The sequence below is a fragment of the Ahaetulla prasina genome, chromosome 1 (assembly GCF_028640845.1).
Source record: "Ahaetulla prasina isolate Xishuangbanna chromosome 1, ASM2864084v1, whole genome shotgun sequence".
Classification (NCBI taxonomy): Eukaryota; Metazoa; Chordata; class Lepidosauria; order Squamata; family Colubridae; genus Ahaetulla; species Ahaetulla prasina.
The window spans coordinates 204780033-204799465 of record NC_080539.1 but is presented as its reverse complement, the minus strand read 5'-3'; the positions used below and the strand labels follow the sequence as shown (position 1 = coordinate 204799465).

General features: G+C 41.0%; 1 protein-coding gene across 1 annotated transcript in view; it reads right to left on the bottom strand.

Annotated features, from left to right (window-relative positions):
* CAVIN2 (caveolae associated protein 2) overlaps window positions 1-19195 on the bottom strand; it is a 32444-nt gene extending 13249 nt beyond the window's left edge. The window contains exon 1 of the mRNA XM_058188416.1: window positions 18293-19195. Coding sequence (XP_058044399.1) covers window positions 18293-18781 — 489 coding nt within the window. The 5' untranslated portion in view covers window positions 18782-19195. The remainder of the gene's footprint in view (window positions 1-18292) is intronic.
* Window positions 19196-19433: the final 238 nt, after the last annotated feature.

Genomic DNA, 19433 nt, shown 5'->3' with positions numbered 1-19433 from the left:
GCTTTTCCCATAATCTGCTTGTTCCTTAAGCAACTTGCTGGGAAACAGGAATATTAATTCTGCTTTCAGAAGCAAGGGTTAATAAACAAACAGAGGACCCAAAGCATAGCACTGTAGTTGTTTGTCGATTTATATTTATATTCATGAATTCAGAGCTATAACACCTCTCCTGAGGAATCCCCGCTCTTCCCCCAGTCATAGTTGTAGTGGATTGTAAGGAATTTTGAGAAAATTATTCTAGGAAGCTCACTCAATTACTATAGTTAAACCTGGGCTCCTTGCTTGTCATCCCAGGTGAGTTGAGCGTATGTCTAGTATGCCCATGTGTGAAGAATGCCTCTTGAAATCACTGAAGAACTAAGAGAAGACTTCTAGAGAAGATGAATAACAATTCAACTGAGTGTGATGGGGCTTTAGAGCTAGGACATCTGAAAGGAACCATGCCTGGAAAAATTTTCTTTGTAAGTTCCAGATCTTTCTGGAATGTGTTGAACTGTCTGACATATTTATTTATTTATTTATTATTTATTTATTTATTAGATTTTTATACCGCCCTTCTCCCGAAGGACTCAGGGTGGTTTACAGCCAAATAAAACCACAATGGATAAATACAGAATAAAACAATAATTTAAAAACTTATTAAATATGGCCACAGATTTAAAATACATTTAAAACAATAAAACCCACATTAAAATTTAAAACCAGATAATAAACTTCTAAAAATCTATGCCAGTCCTGCGCGAATAAATAAAAGCGTCTTCAGCTCACGGCGAAAGGTCCGAAGGTCAGGAAGTTGACGAAGTCCAGGGGGAAGTTCGTTCCAGAGGGTGGGAGCCCCCACAGAGAAGGCCCTTCCTCTGGGGGCCGCCAACCGACATTGCTTGGCTGACGGTACCCTGAGGAGTCCCTCTCTGTGGGAGCGCACGGGTCGGTGAGAGGCAAACGGTGGCAGTAGGTGGTCCCGTAAGTAACCCGGTCCTAAGCCATGGAGGACTTTGAAGGTGGTAACCAACACCTTGAAGTGCACCCGAAAGACCACAGGCAGCCAGTGCAGCTTGCGCAGGAGTGGTGTTACATGGGAGCCACGAATGGCTCCCTCTATCACCCGCGCAGCTGCATTCTGAACCAACTGGAGCCTTCGGGTGCTCTTCAAGGGGAGCCCCATGTAGAGAGCATTGCAGTAGTCCAGGCAAGATGTAACAAGAGCATGAGTGACTGTGCATAAGGTGTCCCGGTCAAGGAAGGCGCGCAACTGGCGAATCAGGCGTACCTGATAAAAAGCTCTCCTGGAGACGGTCGTCAAATGTTCTTCAAAAGACAACCGTCCATCCAGGAGAACGCCTAAGTTGCGCACCCTTTCCATAGGGGCCAATGACTCGCCCCCAACAGTCAGCCGCAGTTGCAGCTGACTGTACCGGGACGCCGGCATCCACAGCCACTCCGTCTTGGAGGGGTTGAGCATGAGCCTGTTTCTCCCCATCCAGACCCATACGGCTTCCAGGCACCGGGACAGCACATCGACAGCTTCGTTGGGGTGGCCTGGAGTGGAAAAGTACAGCTGCGTGTCATCAGCGTACAGTTGGTAACTCACCCCAAAACCACTGATGATCTCACCTAGTGGCTTCATGTAGATGTTGAACAGAAGAGGCAAGAGAATCGACCCCTGCGGCACCCCACGTGAGGCGCCTCGCAGTCGATCTCTGCCCCCCCTGCCAACATCGTCTGTGACCGGTCTGAGAGATAGGAGAAGAACCACCGATAAACGGTGCCTCCCACTCCCAAACTCCCCAACCGGTGCAGCAGGATACCATGGTATCAAAAGCCGCTGAGAGGTTTAACAGGACCAGGGCAGAAGAGTTTTTGGGGGGAATTTACAGTTTTTTGGGGGAATTTATTGTAAAGCTGGAGCTTATCCTGCAATCTCAGGAAAATGTGTGTGTGCTCAAGAGGAGGTGACAAGGGGATGCAGCCCAGTGGTGGGTTTCTACTGGTTTGCCCCGGTTCCTGCGAACCGGTAGTGGCGGCAACGGGAGGCTCCGCTCATCCACCCGGACGTCATCACGGATGGTCTGCGCATGCAGAGAAGGTTCTGTGCATGTGCAGAAGTGCTGCATGCGCACACACAGTTACAGTTGCGAACTGGTAGCAAAGGTAAGTGGAACTCACCACTGACACAACCTATTACCTCTGTAATGCCTCGAAGTCACACACACACACACACACACACACACGTATTTTCCTGGGACTTCATAGTATTTCTCTGGGGTGTCGCAGCCAGGTACAACAATCATGTTGATCCTGATTCCAAACCACCTTTCCCACTTGGGATCCAAATAATATGTATCTTTGGTTTCCACCTATCGTTTAATATTTGGAAGTCTACGGGGTCTGAGCATAGTTATTTCACTTGGCAGTCATTAGGAACAGCTGTTAAGGGAAATGTCTTCCACAAAATCTTCAACCCCATTTTAAAACATACTGTGGCCGTGAATTATGTTTGTTAACTATGCGACTCAAAAATAAGTGCTAAAAGCATATTTTTAATTTTCCTGTCAGCTCTCCAGCCGTGAACACCTGATCTTCTTGTGAAACGGAACCCCGGGCACTCATTTGTTTTATGTTTAGAGAAGGGAAAACATGGGGTTTTCTCTTTCACTTTATTTCCTTACTTAAATTATGGAACGGCAAAATGATTGCCTTTTTTCTTGCTGTTTGAGAAAACCTGTTTCACTTTGGGACAGATTTGGGGAAACAAGCAATTAGCAGGATTTTCTCCTGCTTTCACATGCCTCATCCAAGCATCTGTACAATTTGGCATCTCTTCCACGTTCCTTCATCTGCCCTGCAATTTGGGAAAGTAAGAAATAATATTGGTTCTTTTTTTAAACTTCTTCCTACAATGGTATCAGTATAAAAGAGGGAAAAGTAGGGAAGGGAAAAGAATCAAGGATCCTCCTTATTCCTTCAGGATTCTGCCAGTTATTACACCCATCTTAGAATGTGGACTCTGATTTATCTGCCTCCTACATTTTGCCATTGTGTTTTGCCCTGAGGTGGTTTTGAATTTAAGAAAAATCAAAATGGCTGTCACTCTTAAAATGTCTCCCTTCTCTGCTTTTTGATGAGTTCTGCCATTAAAATGAGCAAGCAACTGAATAAATTCCAATTCAAACGTAAATCATATGTTGCTTGTGATCCCGGAAAACAATTGTTGGTCGAACTAGAAAACTACTATTAGAATTAGCTGAACAAATTACAGAATGTGAATTTCAATTCTTCTTGTATACTACATCTTATATGAAATAAGGGTTTTTAAAAAACGATTTAAGATACTGCAGTGGAATTTTCTGTGTGCTTTAATTTTAAGATACTTTGATACCGTTATGATTATTTTTATGGTTATTGTATTATGGATATTTTACTTAGTTGCACAATTGCAGTGATTTAAAAATATAATTAATAAATGGATAACTAAATAAAAAGAACATGGTGTATCTTTTCTTTAATATTGTTTAGCAGAAAGTCTGATTCAGCAAACCATTACACAAGCAAGTAAAATTTAGTATCAACGCATTCTCACTTACAAAAGATTGGAATACCACAATATAGTTTGTACCTCTGAATCCCTGGAAAATCCCTGGAAAAGTAATTTTTTTAAAAAAAATTTATTTGAATTTATATCCCGCCCTTCTCCGAAGACTCAGGGCGGCTTACATTGTGTAAGGCATTTGTATGGACGTAAAACCAACTATGGTTTCTTCCATAACCTGTTATGATTGTCATCAGTATTAAGCTATCTATTTAAAACATGGCACAGCAAACATCTGATATGAATAGGCTAATAGTAGATGTTAGTCTTGAGGGTCATTCATCTCTCTGATACGAGCCTTCTCCTGGAGTTTCATGCAATTCCCACAGGACGAGCAAACAGCATACTGCAGGGCAGGGGTGAGTTTCAAAACCTGTCGCTACCAGTTTGCTTGGGGGTGCATGTTTGTGTGCGCACACGACACTTCTGCGCATGCTGCAGAAGCATCCGGGTGTGCGGGGGGAACCTCCCACTGCCGTCACTACCAGTTTGCCCGACCTGGGGCAAACTGGTAGCAACCCACCACTGCTGCAGGATCAAAAATGACCAAGGATAAGCATCCTCTAAAAACCCTTCCTATTTATATAAAATGGCCCTGGAGAGAGAGAGAGAGCACGATACGATGGCTGTTCTGCTCAAGCTGTAGGTATTTTATAAGAGAGCATTCTGCCCTTAATCAAAAGGCATGTTCCTTGGGAGCAAATTTTGCAAACTAAAAACAAACTGATTTCAAATGAGGATTTAAAAATAAAAAACCGCAACAACCTTTAAATGAAAAAAATAGAATATGAATTGCCTATTTATTCAGACTGAAAACAAAGGTTATTCCAATTAGTTGAGTTAAATATTAGTGACTACTTAGGATACATTTACATAAATAATATATAAAGGCAGATGTGTGTGTAGGGAGTGATTCACAGCAAAGGCTTTTTTTAAATGTTCCAAATTATTAGCCATAATTAAATCAGAAGGAAGCTACACATACTGAAAGGTGATGAAAATATATTTTCCATTTCCAGATTTAATACATTACGTTTCCATTTTCTAATTTAGTAGTGGAAGTACATTTGAATTAGTACTGATTTTAGAAGCAAGGTGGGGGAAAGAGGTTTTAATGGTCTTAATGGTTCCTGCCCATAATGAATCTTTGCTCAGAAAACATTTGTAAGTTCTTTCTTACTATCTCCCAGAGAAAAAAAAGCCAATTTGTCAAAAAGTTCTGCAGTTGCAGTACTGTAATAATATGTGCAAACTGGTGCACTGTGAAAAGATTTAATGGTCTTGTATGCTATGTTATCAATTTCTTTCATAGTCCATTATAATTTTCTGCATCTTTACCTTCCTAACTCACTTTGTCTTGATTTTTGAGCATGCAGGTGTTTTGTCAAACCTTGTTTCATTCTAATTCGGGGCACTAAATACAATGAAACAATTGAATTTCTGCTATTTTCTTCCCTTTTTGCATTGTTTCACTCCAAAAGCAAACATTTAAAAACTGCCATATTTGGAATAGTCCTGATTATGGTTAGACGCCCCATCTCTAATTTACTTGGAAATTTCTGTTCCCCCATATCCTATTAAAAGTGTACTTTTTCAACCCATTGTGGGTCACCTCCTAAATTTGTTCATCCACTGAGTGTGATATATGATGAGCAGAATAATGTTTCTTCTGCATCCCAAATGGAAAAAAAAAACCATGCCACTTACATGATCCCCTCAAAACAGGAAGAAATGATGCCAAAGCTTAAAAAGGCTTTGCAAACAGTCAATTCTCAGCTGCTTCCATTTCTAACAACTCCCGCAGCCACAGACGAAAGAAAAAGAGGATAAGCGGAAACAATCCAGAAAATCAAAACAAAAGAAAAATGAAAGGCCTTTGAGGTTTTATCTATTTAAAACAGACATTATCTCCTAAAGGTGCCTCAACAGCACAAATGCCTTTTAGATGTACTGAGCTTCACACCCCAATAGGGGACTCAAGTATTTACTGTTTTGTATCCTGTCCTATTGTGAGGGCACAGGGAGGGTTATGGGATTCAGTGAAATTCAATAAACCCCTACAATGGGACTTTGTGCCCTCATTTCATCATTCTGAAATCCTTATTCTCTCTTTCTAGTTTATACAATGGCCTGGGTGTCCAATTATACAGAGGGCACTTTTCTGTTTGATGGCAATTCAAGTCAAGAATCATAAGAAGGTAAAGCAGAGACTACCTTGAAACACCTGGGCCGTAGATGGAACAGATCACCATGGGGACATGAACTATACTGAAGACTGGATGATTTTGAAGCATGAGTATGTGTACACATGCCAACACCTATCTATCTGTGCAAACAAATTAAATGCAAAAAACTTTTTTTAGTGTGTTTTTAGGGTGATGGTGATTGAGATCTAGGTGTTTAAGATAAGTGACCAATGCATGAAGAACATGTCTTTTTCATGGTATAAAGTTTCACAGCATAACAAGAGTTTTTGCCTTCAGTAAATTGACAACCTTTCTTGTCCATGTATAAAAATATGTAGAGAGAACTAATCCCACCGCTAGACATGGTGAGTCATCCTATTCAGTCATTAGAGAGGGAAGGAAAGCAAGGGCAAGAGCAACTCTAGAAGCAAAAATTGGAAACAGCCAGCTGTTCGCTAGCATAAAACCTGGGAACTGCAAAGTAGGGTGCCCACTGTACAATAGGAAAACTGCCAAGCTTAAACTGAAGAAGAAGCAAGAGGAAGAGAACTGTAGGAAGTGGCTCTGGTAAGCTTCAGCCTAGGTTGAGCTAGCCCAGGGAGGGAGTCCAGCAGCAGGTTAGGACAATGTCCCGTCACCATATCCAACCCCTCCCGCCTGCCATAAGGGTTTGACTATCTCCTCACCTCATTCTGAAGGCTTAGACTTCAGGGGTTCTCCTTTCGCAGCTTATGTTTAATATCCCATTCAGAAGAGCTAAAAGTAAGTGATTGTGACAGTCTTCTACATCCTATATTAAAGGAGCCATAAGAGCTACCTTTAATATGCTGCCTCTGAAGATCTCTCAGAATGAGTTACATTAATCCAAAAGAAAAACGTGAAGTGGGGGCACCTAGCAATCCTGACTGATCTTTGAGACTAAACAGGATTGGCTCTGTTCAAAATTTGGAGAGCTGACTACATGGGAATCCCAGCACTGTAGACACTGGTTAGATCCAGAAAACTTCTGAGAAGAAAGCAATGATGAGCTATTTAGGTAACAATGCCAAAAACATGATATGAATGCAGTCAATAGGAGGAAGACTCACATATTTCCTTACCATATCAAAATAAACTTCAAGTATTTGTCAATGGGCTGATTTCACTAAGAGCCTTCACTGAAACCCCACAGTAAAATTTTGCACATGGACTCAGGAGCAGCACTTGCTGTTTCAAAAATCTGTGGATCATTTTATCACTCATTCTGTGGTCTCATGAAGGGATCTTTCCCCTTATAAGTAAATGGGGAAAGATAACAGAAGCTTGCATATAGCCAGGAAAAGGCAGATTAGAATTCTCTTAACCTCCAGATGCATGCGTCAGAACAGTGAGAAATAACAAGCTTTAATTCACTCCTCTGTATATCTCATAATCTCAACATTTCACCGACCACCAGCAGTAAATTCTAACCACATGAACTAACTAGAGGAGTGGCTCCTTATAAGCATGAAATGTATGCATATTTATTTCCACATCCATTTGTTGCTAAACAAGGGCCTTGGAGGAACACACAGTCTCACATTTAATGAGCTTTTGAAAAAAAATCAAGAGCCAAACTGAAACCGCACACTAAGCAGACACAGGTTCTTTGTCCGCGCCAGCAGAGTTTAGAACTGTTTAGAGAGGAGAAAATGTGTCAGTTATTTCTCAGTTATTTCAAAAGGACTCCGAAATGAAACTGCAACCTACTAGATGTGCTTGCTTTCAGTCTTTCTTCTCCACCTCCCCTTAGGTTTCCCCCCCCCTTTATATCAGACAATGGTCTAAATAACTTAATAGCCTTTTCAAACTAGATTTATGTAATGGAGTAACAGAGATCATTGCAAGAGTTTTGGTCTGGGGAAGACCTTTAGACAAAGGGAACAGGAAGGGGAAGAGGAAGGGGAAGGGCCTGGAACATTATAGCAATGTTTATCATTTTTTTCTGGGGTGTGGCAGGGCTGTTCTTTGGACAGACTAAGAAGAGAAAATTGTAAACTCTGGGAACCAAATAGATCAGTCACTCCCGTAATTTTGGCACGTATCATGAGATGTCCAAAAAAGGCTTATCTACCGTATGCTAACACACTCCTGTGCATGCTCAAATGCCACAACAATTCTGATATGGGAAAGCTGTACTCATATAGGAGCGAAGTTAAAACTTTCAAAAAGGTGCTTAGCCACTTGGGCCCCTACTTGACTATATGGGTTTGTCCTGACCCTAATCTCACAAAATGCCCTGAGGCAGTAGCAATGCAAGGATATCCCTTCATCCAGAAGAGGCTTAGAAGAAAGGGAGCAGCAACAGGATCTTCTTTCTTGCATCTCCATCACCATGCTGGAGCCATTTCACCTTCCAGAAAGGTTTCAAACTACGAGTCACGGGATGCCCAAAAGTGGCTGCAATAGCTGGGGTGTGAGTCTGTATTTCTTATCATATAAGGCTTAGCCCAAATGCTGAACTTTCATACAGTCTCACGCATATCATGCAACCAGCCAAAGGCACTCTCTGAATTGGCCAAATGATAAGAATTTTACTCTGCGCCTTTTATTCCAGATATATATTCAGACCTACGGTACATCCAATTGCTCATCAATACACAGGAAAACCAAGGAGGTTAGGCTAGGCTACAAATCGAGTGGTGGGGTTCAGCCGTTTTGCACCGGTTCAAGGGAATGGTAGTTAAATTACCCGCCCACCTCGCTATCAAAGTGGATCCTGGGCACTGCGCTGCAATGGAGAAATGGGCAATGGAGTGACTGTTGCGATGGAAGAAGGCCACTTTCCTTCTTTCTTCTCCCTGTTCCTCCTCCTTCCCTTGTGCCAGCTGCTCCATTGCCTGTTTCTCCATTGCAGCACCCAGGATCCACTTTGTGTGTGTGTAATGTAAACAACTGGTTCAACCAGGGTCAGGTTGGCCGTCGTGGGAGGTTCATCCGCGTGTGCGGCGGAGCTGGAGGACAGGGATGGGCCACGCCTCCCACGACAGCCAATCTGATCCTGGGAGAATCGGTTGTTAAATTATCTGAATCCCACCAATGGCTACAACCTAAAGCAAAATCAAGTAACAGCAGATAATAGAGTAACAGAGTTGGAAAGGACTTGGATGTCTTCTAGTCCAATCTCCTGCTCAAGCAAGAGATCATACCATTCCAGATAAGTGACTGTCTACTCGTCAGAAATTTTGATTCAAATAATTTTCCTTAACTCTCCTATCAATCATTAAAATAGATCCCTGTTTTCTGAATTTAAAACAAAACAAAGAAGTAGGAAACCGTGAACATTCTGGCTGGTTCTTCCTATTCTTTTTAAAAAGTTCATATAGAATAGCTGAAAATTTACGTTTGCCCTTAGGAAAAGCCCAGCAAAAAAATGAAAAATAAATAAAGAGATTATCCTCTTTCTTTGGGTTTAGATGAGAAAACAGAGTGAGGAGAACAATGAAAAGCAAGGCAGAGGCTCTTCCTTCCAGGGTGAATGGACAAGAAATTAGCATGTCAGCACACCAAACGTTTTCCACGAGGCCCACTTGATATATTTAAAGGATTGTCATCTAAGAGGACATGAATTGTTAAACGGGAAAACAAATGTAAGCTATGCACACATCGTATCTGCATAAAACCTTCCAAATCCCCTCCCCTTTTCAGAACTAAGTGGAATGTCTCGTAAACTCGATTCAAATTTAGATTCTGCACAATCCAGACTACTGCTAAAAAAGGGGATGGTATGCGAACCGCTGATCCTATTTAAAAAAAAACCAACCAAGTTGGCTTTTATAAGCAGATCTTTTAGCATAGCGGAGTTTCTCAAAAGATTTCTAAAAAATTGCCTGGGCATAAGTCCATTCGTTTACTTTACAGCAGAAATGGGAAAACTCTTTTTTTTTCTGAGCTGCTGGTTGGGCTGCTCTTTTTCTCTTTCTTTTTCCCCTCTGCTTCTCCAACACCAGATCCATGTTTCCAGGGATAGATCAAAGTTATCAAAGTTCTGAATTTAATGCCTATGTACTCTAGGACTTTTCTAATTAGGTTGAAAGACCCATGACTCTGCAGGCCACATATATTTCAGTATAGGTACCAGAGTGAAGCTGCAAAAATCCAAACAGTCATTAGATGGCAGCAAAGACTAAAGGTTTTCATCTACCTCTAGTCCTACTCTAGAGCTGCAGATCTTCAACTTTATTCTACAAAGCATCTTTGTAAACTGAGGTCCAGTAGTCTACTGTGGGTCAGCCTCAGCCTGCTAGAGCCTTCCAGTTTCGGTTGCCAATTATCAAGATATCGCCATGGCAACAGTTCTGTCTGCTGCTTCCTTTCTCTAAGAGTCTCAGGTGTTTCCATGAGCACTAGTATTTACACAAAAGAGTACATACAGGAAGGATTTTTATTTTTATCGTAATTTTCTAAATTGATTTTAAAGCTGTAACTCAATTGTGAGATGGTGTGGATCAGTATTAATAAATCATAATTACTTATTAAATTAACTAATAGCAAACTGTTGCGATAGTTAGTTAAATTATGAAATAAACCTAGTCAGTTATTAACTAACTTGAATGTTTATGCCTCTGCGATTATTATATTTGTATCGTTTTTAATATGTGGTTGGTCGCTAAGACTTGATGGGATGTAATCGATCAAGCTGGCCAGAGCCACATTTATGAGACAGGTCACCATACAAATTGATCTAATAAACAAATTAAAAAATATAAAATAATTAATCATGGTTTATAAATAATATAAACTATGATGAACTAATTTATAATAATAAAATTAATTAAAAGGCTTCATTTTTAAATTTCCATCCTCTTTTCAAACTGCTTTTAAAGTGGCTATCCCTGAAATACTTTCAGGAACCGAGGTGGCCCTTTAGCCACACCCAAAAAGTGCAGTAAAGCTGCACACCTATTGGAGATCAAAAGCACTGTGCCTCTCATTGTGTTTGGGAAACAAGATTGCCAATGTTTTAAAGTAAAACCGGATGGACAGTGCTTTACATTAAAGTTTCTTGCCTGCCACCCACCCATCCACTTGCACAATATGCCAAGATATTAAGGCCACACAAAAGTTTGTATTTGAAGGGGACTGGAGGCTAAAACATATGAAGAACGGTTGCAGGAACTGGATATGTCTAGTTTAATGAAAAGAAGGACTAGAGGAGACATGATAGCAGTGTTCCAATATCTCAGGGGTTGCCACAAAGAAGAGGGAGTCAAGCAAGTCTCCAAAGCACCTGAGGGTAGGTCAAGAAGCAACGGGTAGAAATTAATCAAGGAGAGAAGCAACTTAGAACTAAGGAGAAATTTCCTGACAGTTAGAACAATTAATAAGTGGAACAACTTGTCTGCAGAAGTTGTGAATGCTCCAACACTGGAAATTTTTTAGAAAATGTTGGATAACCATTTGTCTGACGTGGTGTAGGGTTTCCTGCCTGGGCAGGGGGTTGGACTAGAAGACCTCCAAGGTCCTTTCCAACTCTGTTGTTGTTGTTGTTGTTGTTGCAGGGGGTTGGACTAGAAGACCTCCAAGGTCCTTTCCAACTCTGTTGTTGTTTTTGTTGTTGTTGTTGCAGGGGGTTGGACTAGAAGATCTCCAAGGTCCCTTCCAACTCTGTTGTTGTTATTATTATTATTATGAGTAAAGGTGCTGTGGGCCATACCTGAATGCACCTGTAGCAACTTCCTCAATGCCTTTAAACTCCTTTAAGCATCACATAGCTACCTTCTATGTTGCAGCGGAAGGTAGCTATGTGATGGCAGGAAAAGAGCCTTTTCAAAATCTCCCAACCCCTCCCATCTTCTAGAGTTATGGAGTACATGCTTCCGGAAAGCCTTTTAGAGAAAAAGGCACAATCTTTTTAAAACTAAAGCAAGATATTCCCCGTGTACTAAATCCTACTCCAGAATTAAATGAATTTAAAACAGCTCAAAGGAATCTCCCAGCATACTCTCTCTTTTCTGCCCACAGGGGCAGATAAAACAAAACGCTGTTTATCTGATGAAGTTATACTCTGCATGTTCAATAAAGCAACTTGGCATAGGCACTTCCTCTAAAAGCTAGGCATTCTAGAAGAAAATGCCATACGAGGAAACAAATTCAGATTCTGACATAGCTCTGAGCTAGAAAATGTGTATCCATGTGATTACATTCTAACACAAACTGTGTTGAGTGGCTGTTGTGTGTGAGCAGCCATGTAGAAACTGAACAACATCCACCGGGTAGAGGAAGAAGCGTTTTCAGCACAAACATGTCTTTCAATGTTCATGCTGTTGGTACAATTGGACTGATCAGGAGTTGCACGTGGAGTTTTATTTTTATGGAAGCCTGGTAAAATTCTGATATAGGATGGAGGTGAAAAGTGATTGTTTATACATTTCCTTGCTGACTAATTCTCACATGGTGAGAATGTTGTTTTCCAGAAAAAAAAGTGAATCCAGTAGACTTATTAAGTAATTGTGGACAATGAAGTTATTCTTCCCATTTCCTGATATGTGGCCAAGAAATCACACAAAAGGGCAACCAAATCCAGAGGGCTGGAGCAATTCTCTTAGTGGTCCTTGATTAATGCCCACAAGTTCAGTGGCTGTCAGAACTTGCAATGGCACTGATGTTATTTATGACCATTCCTTGAAGTTCTGGTTGTTGTGGTGCCCCATGGTCATGTAATTGCTTTTTGAGATCTTCCCTCCCAGCTTCCCACAAGCAAAGTCAATGGGGAAGCCAGCAGGAAGTCAGAATCTGTGGTCATATGAGACTTAACAATCTGCTGTGGTTTGCCTAATGATGGTAATTTGGGACTACTGGAATTACAGTTGTTATGCAGCATGACCAGTGTGTCATTGTGCTTTACAGAATCTCTAGTCCCAATTATCATTGTTCAGCAAGAACTACCTATATGAGGACGCATTGCAATGAACAGGTTGTTTACCTTTTGGGGAGGTGGGGAGAATAAGGAAGATCAAACAGATCTGCATAAAATTATACCTGGCATGGAAAAGGTATACATGGACACCTTTCTTTTGGCAGCTTTAGTACTGGCATGAAACCTTCAATTTCAAGAACAGTCAGCTTTCTCAATTCTGATTGCTGGCAAATATGAGCAGGACGGTATTTGTGCATTAAGGACCTGCTTCTGGGATTCCTATGTGTATCTAATAGACTTTTTGTCAGAATAGAACATTGGATCTTCTTATCTTTTCGTTCGGTGGTTCTCAAAGTGTGATTTGGGACCCTTGGGGGTCCTTGAGACCTTTTTTTGGGGGTCTGCAAAATTAAATAAGTATTTTAAAATGTATCACTTTTAATTTCTAACATAGCAAATATCAATATGTATAACCCACACCAATCACAGCTCTCTGAAGTCCTCCATATTTTTAAAAATGTAAAGATGTCCTGAGACAAAAATGTTTGAAAACCACTGCTTTAGTTTTATCTGGAATGCTTCTTAACATCTTAAAAATTAATGGGTATGGTAAAGACCATGGAAAAAATAAATAATTATACCAATTTTAAAATACTATATAAATATAACAACAAACATTACAGGTAACTTCAAAACTACTATTGGAGATTAGCAATGTAGTAAAATCTTGTTAAACCAAGTTTATAGACTCTCAGTGACCACGTATAATTTATCCATGTATGATCATTCTGCTTAGTTTTTTTCCCCTTCAAAACAGCTGGAGTTGGATAGGCTACCTAATGTATACAGTGGTAAAAATGTACACAGAAAAGTTAGCATTCCATTAGGTTGCAGCAGATAAACCTGGAAAAATAAAATAATTGTATCTAATCTCTGGTAGGCAAACTCATTCAAGTGTTATCCCTGTGATTGAGTTAATTCTATCTAGCTAGTTATTAAAATGATTATGATTTAACTTTATACGCTCATTCCTATGTTTGCTTTTTTCCTCCGTTCTTTCCTTCTCTTTGGTTTTTTAGAGTGGGATAAAAATACACTGAATGAACAAATAAAGCATAGATACCAACATAAGAAATGGGAACTCAACACATGGTTTATTGATTCTGTAAAATGGGCATCTGACATATTCCACTGTACTGTAGTTTCTTCAGCAATAGTTTGATAGTTTGAGATGCTGGAGGGGATCAACACATAGACAGTAATAGATTATTTTGGTGACTAATGAAACAACTGTCCCAAAATAGAGACATTAAGGGACTGCTGTCCTCTCTTTTGAATCCTATACCTGATGTCCTTCAGATGCATTAAAAATACAACTCTTATGTTCTTGGTCAATGAAGAACCACAAGCTAGAAATTTTGAGAGCTGTAGTTTTAACACCAAATTGTTGGAGAGTGCCAAATTGAATAAAGTACTGTGAAATTATTTGTGCTGTCTGAGTTTGGTTGTTTTCTTGCAAACATTTCATTACCCAATTAGGTAACGTCTTAGTGCTAGTTGGATAAAGTTCTGTTTAAATAATCTTATGACAGAAGGACACCCACAAACATATTATCTGAAGGACTACTAATCTTGACTATTTCAAAGATAATTCCTATAAACTGTGTAGCTTTTCAAATTTATAATTCATTGGGGTATACATAGAACAGATAGTGGCGTATATTATGCTTTGGGACAAAATTGCTCTTCATCCATGAAAATGACCTTTGTGGTTTATTCTGTTTCTTAAATGTGTAATGCTGGATGTAATCACCAAACCATATGCATTCTTCTTTGGAAGTAAGCCCATTGACTTCAGGTCAATATGTTCCAAGTATACTCTTGATAGTATTTTCCCTCTGGTACTTCTCACTGCTAGGAGAATGTCAAGAATCCTAAGCATGCCCCTCCAACATACTAAGAGCAAGACACCCATTGCAATCTCTCTGGCAACCTGCTTGGAGTGTTGGTGCTGGATAATCAGAAAAGAAAGTGTGAGTCACCCTCCTTTTTGGGTTGAAATGAGAATTGGTGCCCCATGCATGAGTTGAAGGAAAGCTGCTTATCATTTAAGTACCATATAACTAGATTTGGAAATTACCATCCCTGCTTTTTCTGGAAAGATTACACAAAAGAACAGCTGTAAAATGGCTTGTCTTCCCATTTTAATGACTTCAATTAATTAATTGCTTTGTTTCAAGCAGTTGGCTACTTTCCAAACAATTAAAAAAAAGTTTCTTGGCTTGAAAATCCATAATCAACCATTTGGATTGATTTACAATTTCCAGCATGACTTCTGACAGAAGGAGCGAAATATATTGAACTTTCTATCCTATTCTAAAGAAGAGCTGGGGCTGGCATATAGATGCTTATTTGTCCTCACTTCCAAAGGCATCGAGAAGAATTGCTCTGGACCCTGTAATTGCTCTCTTCATCCAACCAGCCCCACTTTTTCAGGCTTTCATGTGGCTCTGAAAAAACAAGTTGCAGGTACTTGAAGGTCTCAAAAACAACTGCAGTTTTTTCAGAACCTCTTGCAGAACCTGGGAAAACATGGGACCTCTTGAATAGATAGCAGTGGTACTGTGCTCTGCTCATTCTTCTGTGAAGTACTCAACTGAAACATTTTGAATGCATGCACCACCCTACAATTCACGTTCTTAAAAATCTCCACAGCGCTGGAGCACCTGCAACCTCTGGAGGCAAGTGGGAGTGATGGACACTGGAATGATATTGGCCTTGTTCCAGCTGTTCTGCCCGAGATCTCACCTGGCCAATCCCATCCCTGCAGCTGTTCTTCATACCACATTTGCTTGTTGTCTCCTGACTACATTTTGTCTAACTTGCTTTATTAAACATGCCAGATGCTGGGAGAGAGAAAGCCCTTGCCAGGAAAAGAGGCGTCTCTCATAGAGTTTGACTCCAGTATATACAGTAGATGAAAAAGCACTGCTCTGTTTATGCAACACAAATCACCAAATGAATTGAAACAAGTAGTGAGCAAGGATCAGGCAGATTGCTTGATGACTGGCAACTGAAGATCATGGGTGTCATAAGGGCTAACCACAACCCCTGTCTGCTGCCCTCAAGTGCTGTCCTATTACTTCATTGGGACTGAAACATGCAATTTGTTACATCAGTTGGCTTCTTTACATGGAATGGAAAAAGACATTGGTGTAAACGTAGAGATGCTACACAGATCTCAATATCATTCTGCCCAGAAGATTTTAATATAAACACATTGTACGTGTTCCTTAATTATGAGATTATAATTTGCCTTTTTTTTAAATTTAAGGATGCTCTTGTCCAAGGATGAATAATCAAGCAGGTAAAGAGATGGGAACAAAGCTTTTGGGGCATTTTCATTCTCTAAGTTAAATAAAAGAGGCACCATCTATAACCCATCAAAAGTTTAGATGAGGTCCCCAAGCTTTTCAAAAATGTTTCTCAGCCTGCTTTGCTCTCACCCACCATTATTATAATAAAACCTGTATCCTTCCTCCCTTACTTATAGTGTTTTGGCCACCCTAGGCAACCCTAATCAATACCTTAGTCCAATACTGAGGGATGCTGAGCATTGTAACTTATGCCTACCTGAAAGCCCACCAGTCACTCAATCCTGGTTTATATATTGGATTGCCCTAAATAGTAGCAATTTTCTTTGGCCTATGAAATTGTGTTTCCGATGGCTAAAAAAAGGGAATAAGGCCCACTCTGCCTTAGATATTTAGATTTAGTAGATATTTTTAACATGCAAAGGATCAAACACTCCTTAAAAATTTCACCCTGGTCAGGATCACAATATAAGAAGAAAGATGGCATAAGGAGAAGGAGAGGGCACACCTGTAGTGCCTTTATTTACTGTTCAATTAATCAAACAATGTTGCTTAACATAATTAGCAACATTAAATTGCAGACACACCTCCAAGATGTTTTACTTCAGATATATTTGATGGAGACTTTGGGTTTCATCAACAGACACAGAAGTTGCAGAACGAAGGATAATGCATAGAAATACTATTGCAAAACATTTTTAAAATAACAATTTAGAAGAACGGAAAGTGTTAGAATTGTTTGCTCAGGACAACAAAGACGTCAAATATTTCTCTCCTAAGAACAACTTTCTGTGTGCTTTAAGTCCCAAATGTACAATTTAATGTCAACAGTTAAACAAGGAGGCATGAAATTTAAACTCCGATCATGAGTTAAGGAAGAAAATCTTTAAAAAATGAGAAAGAAAACATTGCCAATCTTTTAAATTGGGCCTTATTTTCCATGTAAAAACTGCAACCTAGCACAGTTTGAAAGCTTGGATTTCATTATTGATCTTATTTCTATGGAAGGTGGGGCAGGTACTTTAGGAAGTAAATCTATCTTTACTTTGTGTTACCCATGTGATGAAAAGCTATACAGATTGCATTGCCATGGAGGAAAAATACAAAGTAGTAGTAGTAGTAGTAGTCGTAGTAGTAGTAGTAGTAGTAATAATAATAATAATAATAATAATAATAATAATTTTACTTTTACTAGAAAACAAATGCAGGGGCAGTGATTCATTTTCTTATGCAACTGAGAAGATGCTAGTCAAATATCAATCCCCAGCAAAGTAACTTGGGAGTAAACTCCACTGAGCCCAGACAGACATACTTTGGCTTCAATACACCAGGCAGTTGTTGCTGCCTGCGGTTGATGTTGCTGGATGTGGAAAAAGGAATCATTTTAAAGGGAGAATCCAGCCGGAAGTATTTGCCAACAACTAGGTTGGGTGGGGCTGCTGCAGTAACTAATAATTTTTTCCAGAGCCTATAAATGCAGCTCTTGATGGAATTTGGGAGCCTAGATTTATGTTGATTCATTATTTTTTTTCAGTTTAGGGATAATGAATTTCAGCAAGGCTTCAAGTTGTACCAATTTATTAGATATTTTGTGCATGTTCCATGTGTAAAGTTGTCAGCAAGGGGAAAATAATATTCAAAACATACTAAAAATGAAAGAAGTATTAATATGCAATGAGGGGGGAATGTGAGAGCTGTACTGATTGCAGTACAGGTAATCCTTGACTTACATTTGCTTACTGACCGTTCAAAGTTACAACATCCCTGAAAAAAGTGACTTATCACCATTTCTCACACTTACGACCACTGCAGCATCCCCATGGTCACCTGATAAAAATTCAGACACTTGGCAACTGACTCATATTTACGACCGGGGTCATGTAAATCACCTTTTGCAAGCAAAATCAATGGGAAAGCTAGATTCACTTAACAACCAAGTTACTAAATTAGAAACTGTAGTGATTCACTTAACTGTGGCAAGAAAGGTTGTAAAATGGGGCAAAATTCACTTAACCAATGTTTCACAGTAAATTTTGGGCTCAAATTTAAGTCAAGGACTACTTGTACTTAAGTTTATAGCCCACTTTTCCTTCAAGGAAGAAGAGAATATCTCGCCTTCTCCACTTTGCGCCGCATTTAATTCCCAACAAGTCTACTTTTTCAAAAGGAAGGAGAATGTCTTTGGGCCTGTCCCAAACCCACCACTCCCAAAACCTTCAATCTTCCACGAACCGACCCACCCACCCCGCTTCTCGCGCATACCGACCTGGAAGATGAGCACCTTGAAGTGGTTGCGGCGCAAGAGCTGCGCGTGGTTGTGCTCCAAGCGCTTCACCTGGGCGCACTGGCGGTCCATGCGATCGCGCACCTCGCGCGTGTTGGCGCTGACCTTGCGCGACTTCTCCAGCAGCTTGGCCACCGTGTTGCTGGTGGACGTGTGGTTCTTGCACAGCTTGCTCAGGTCGCTCTGGATGCCCTTGACCGAGCCCTCCAGGTCGATCTGCCGCTGCTCCATCTTCTGCTGCTTCTCCTGCACCGAGTCCAGCATGTTCACCAGCTTGTCCAGGAGAGTCAGCACCGTGATGGCGTTGACTTGCGAGCTGTCCCGAATCGCCTCGCCCGGCGCTGGCGGCTGCAAGCTGGGGCTGCGGCTGCCCGAGGGCACCGGGCTGGGATTGCTGGCATCCAGAGGCCCATCGGAGTTGGGGGAAACGTACGCGCTGCTCTTCTCCGCTTGCACTCCGTCCTCCCCCATCGCGGCGAGGCTAGAGAACGTTGGGCCGCTGCGATCTTTCGCGGTGTCTTCTCGAGGGCAGGAACGCAATCGGCCCCGACTCCGAGCTCCTCAAAGGCTTCTTTGCAGTAGGCGAAAACTTGAGAAAAGCTCGGCGCAACCCCGCCCTTTCTGAGCCCGGGAAGGGTTCAAGCCCGGAGTTCGTCGCCTGCAGGTTTAAATTTTCCCCCTCCGTTCCTCCCTCGTTCTTTCCTCCTCGCCCTCTTTTCTTTACGGCCGGAATGTCATATTTCACTCATGAGTTCACTGGCAAAGGCGGGGGCAAAAAAGGGAGAAAAAAAAGAGGGGAAAAAAAAACACACACCACCCCACAGGCCTGGCTCGCCGCCGCAACCCGCCATTGGTTAAGGCCAGCCGTGTAAACTTTCGGGCGGGCTGCTCTGCTGCGGAGACAACGCAAGGGATCCCCTCCCAGTGTTCCCTTCCTGGGGTGTGTGTGTATGTAGGATTTTTTTTTTTTAAAACGACTTTATGGAGAGGATTGTTTGCGTTTGCCTTTTCCCTGGCAGAAAGCAAGGAAATGGCCGAGGGAAAGTACAACCCGAGAACATATGATTTATGTGGAGAGACGAAAAGGACTTATTTCGGTCCCGCTATTCCCAATCCTATCAAA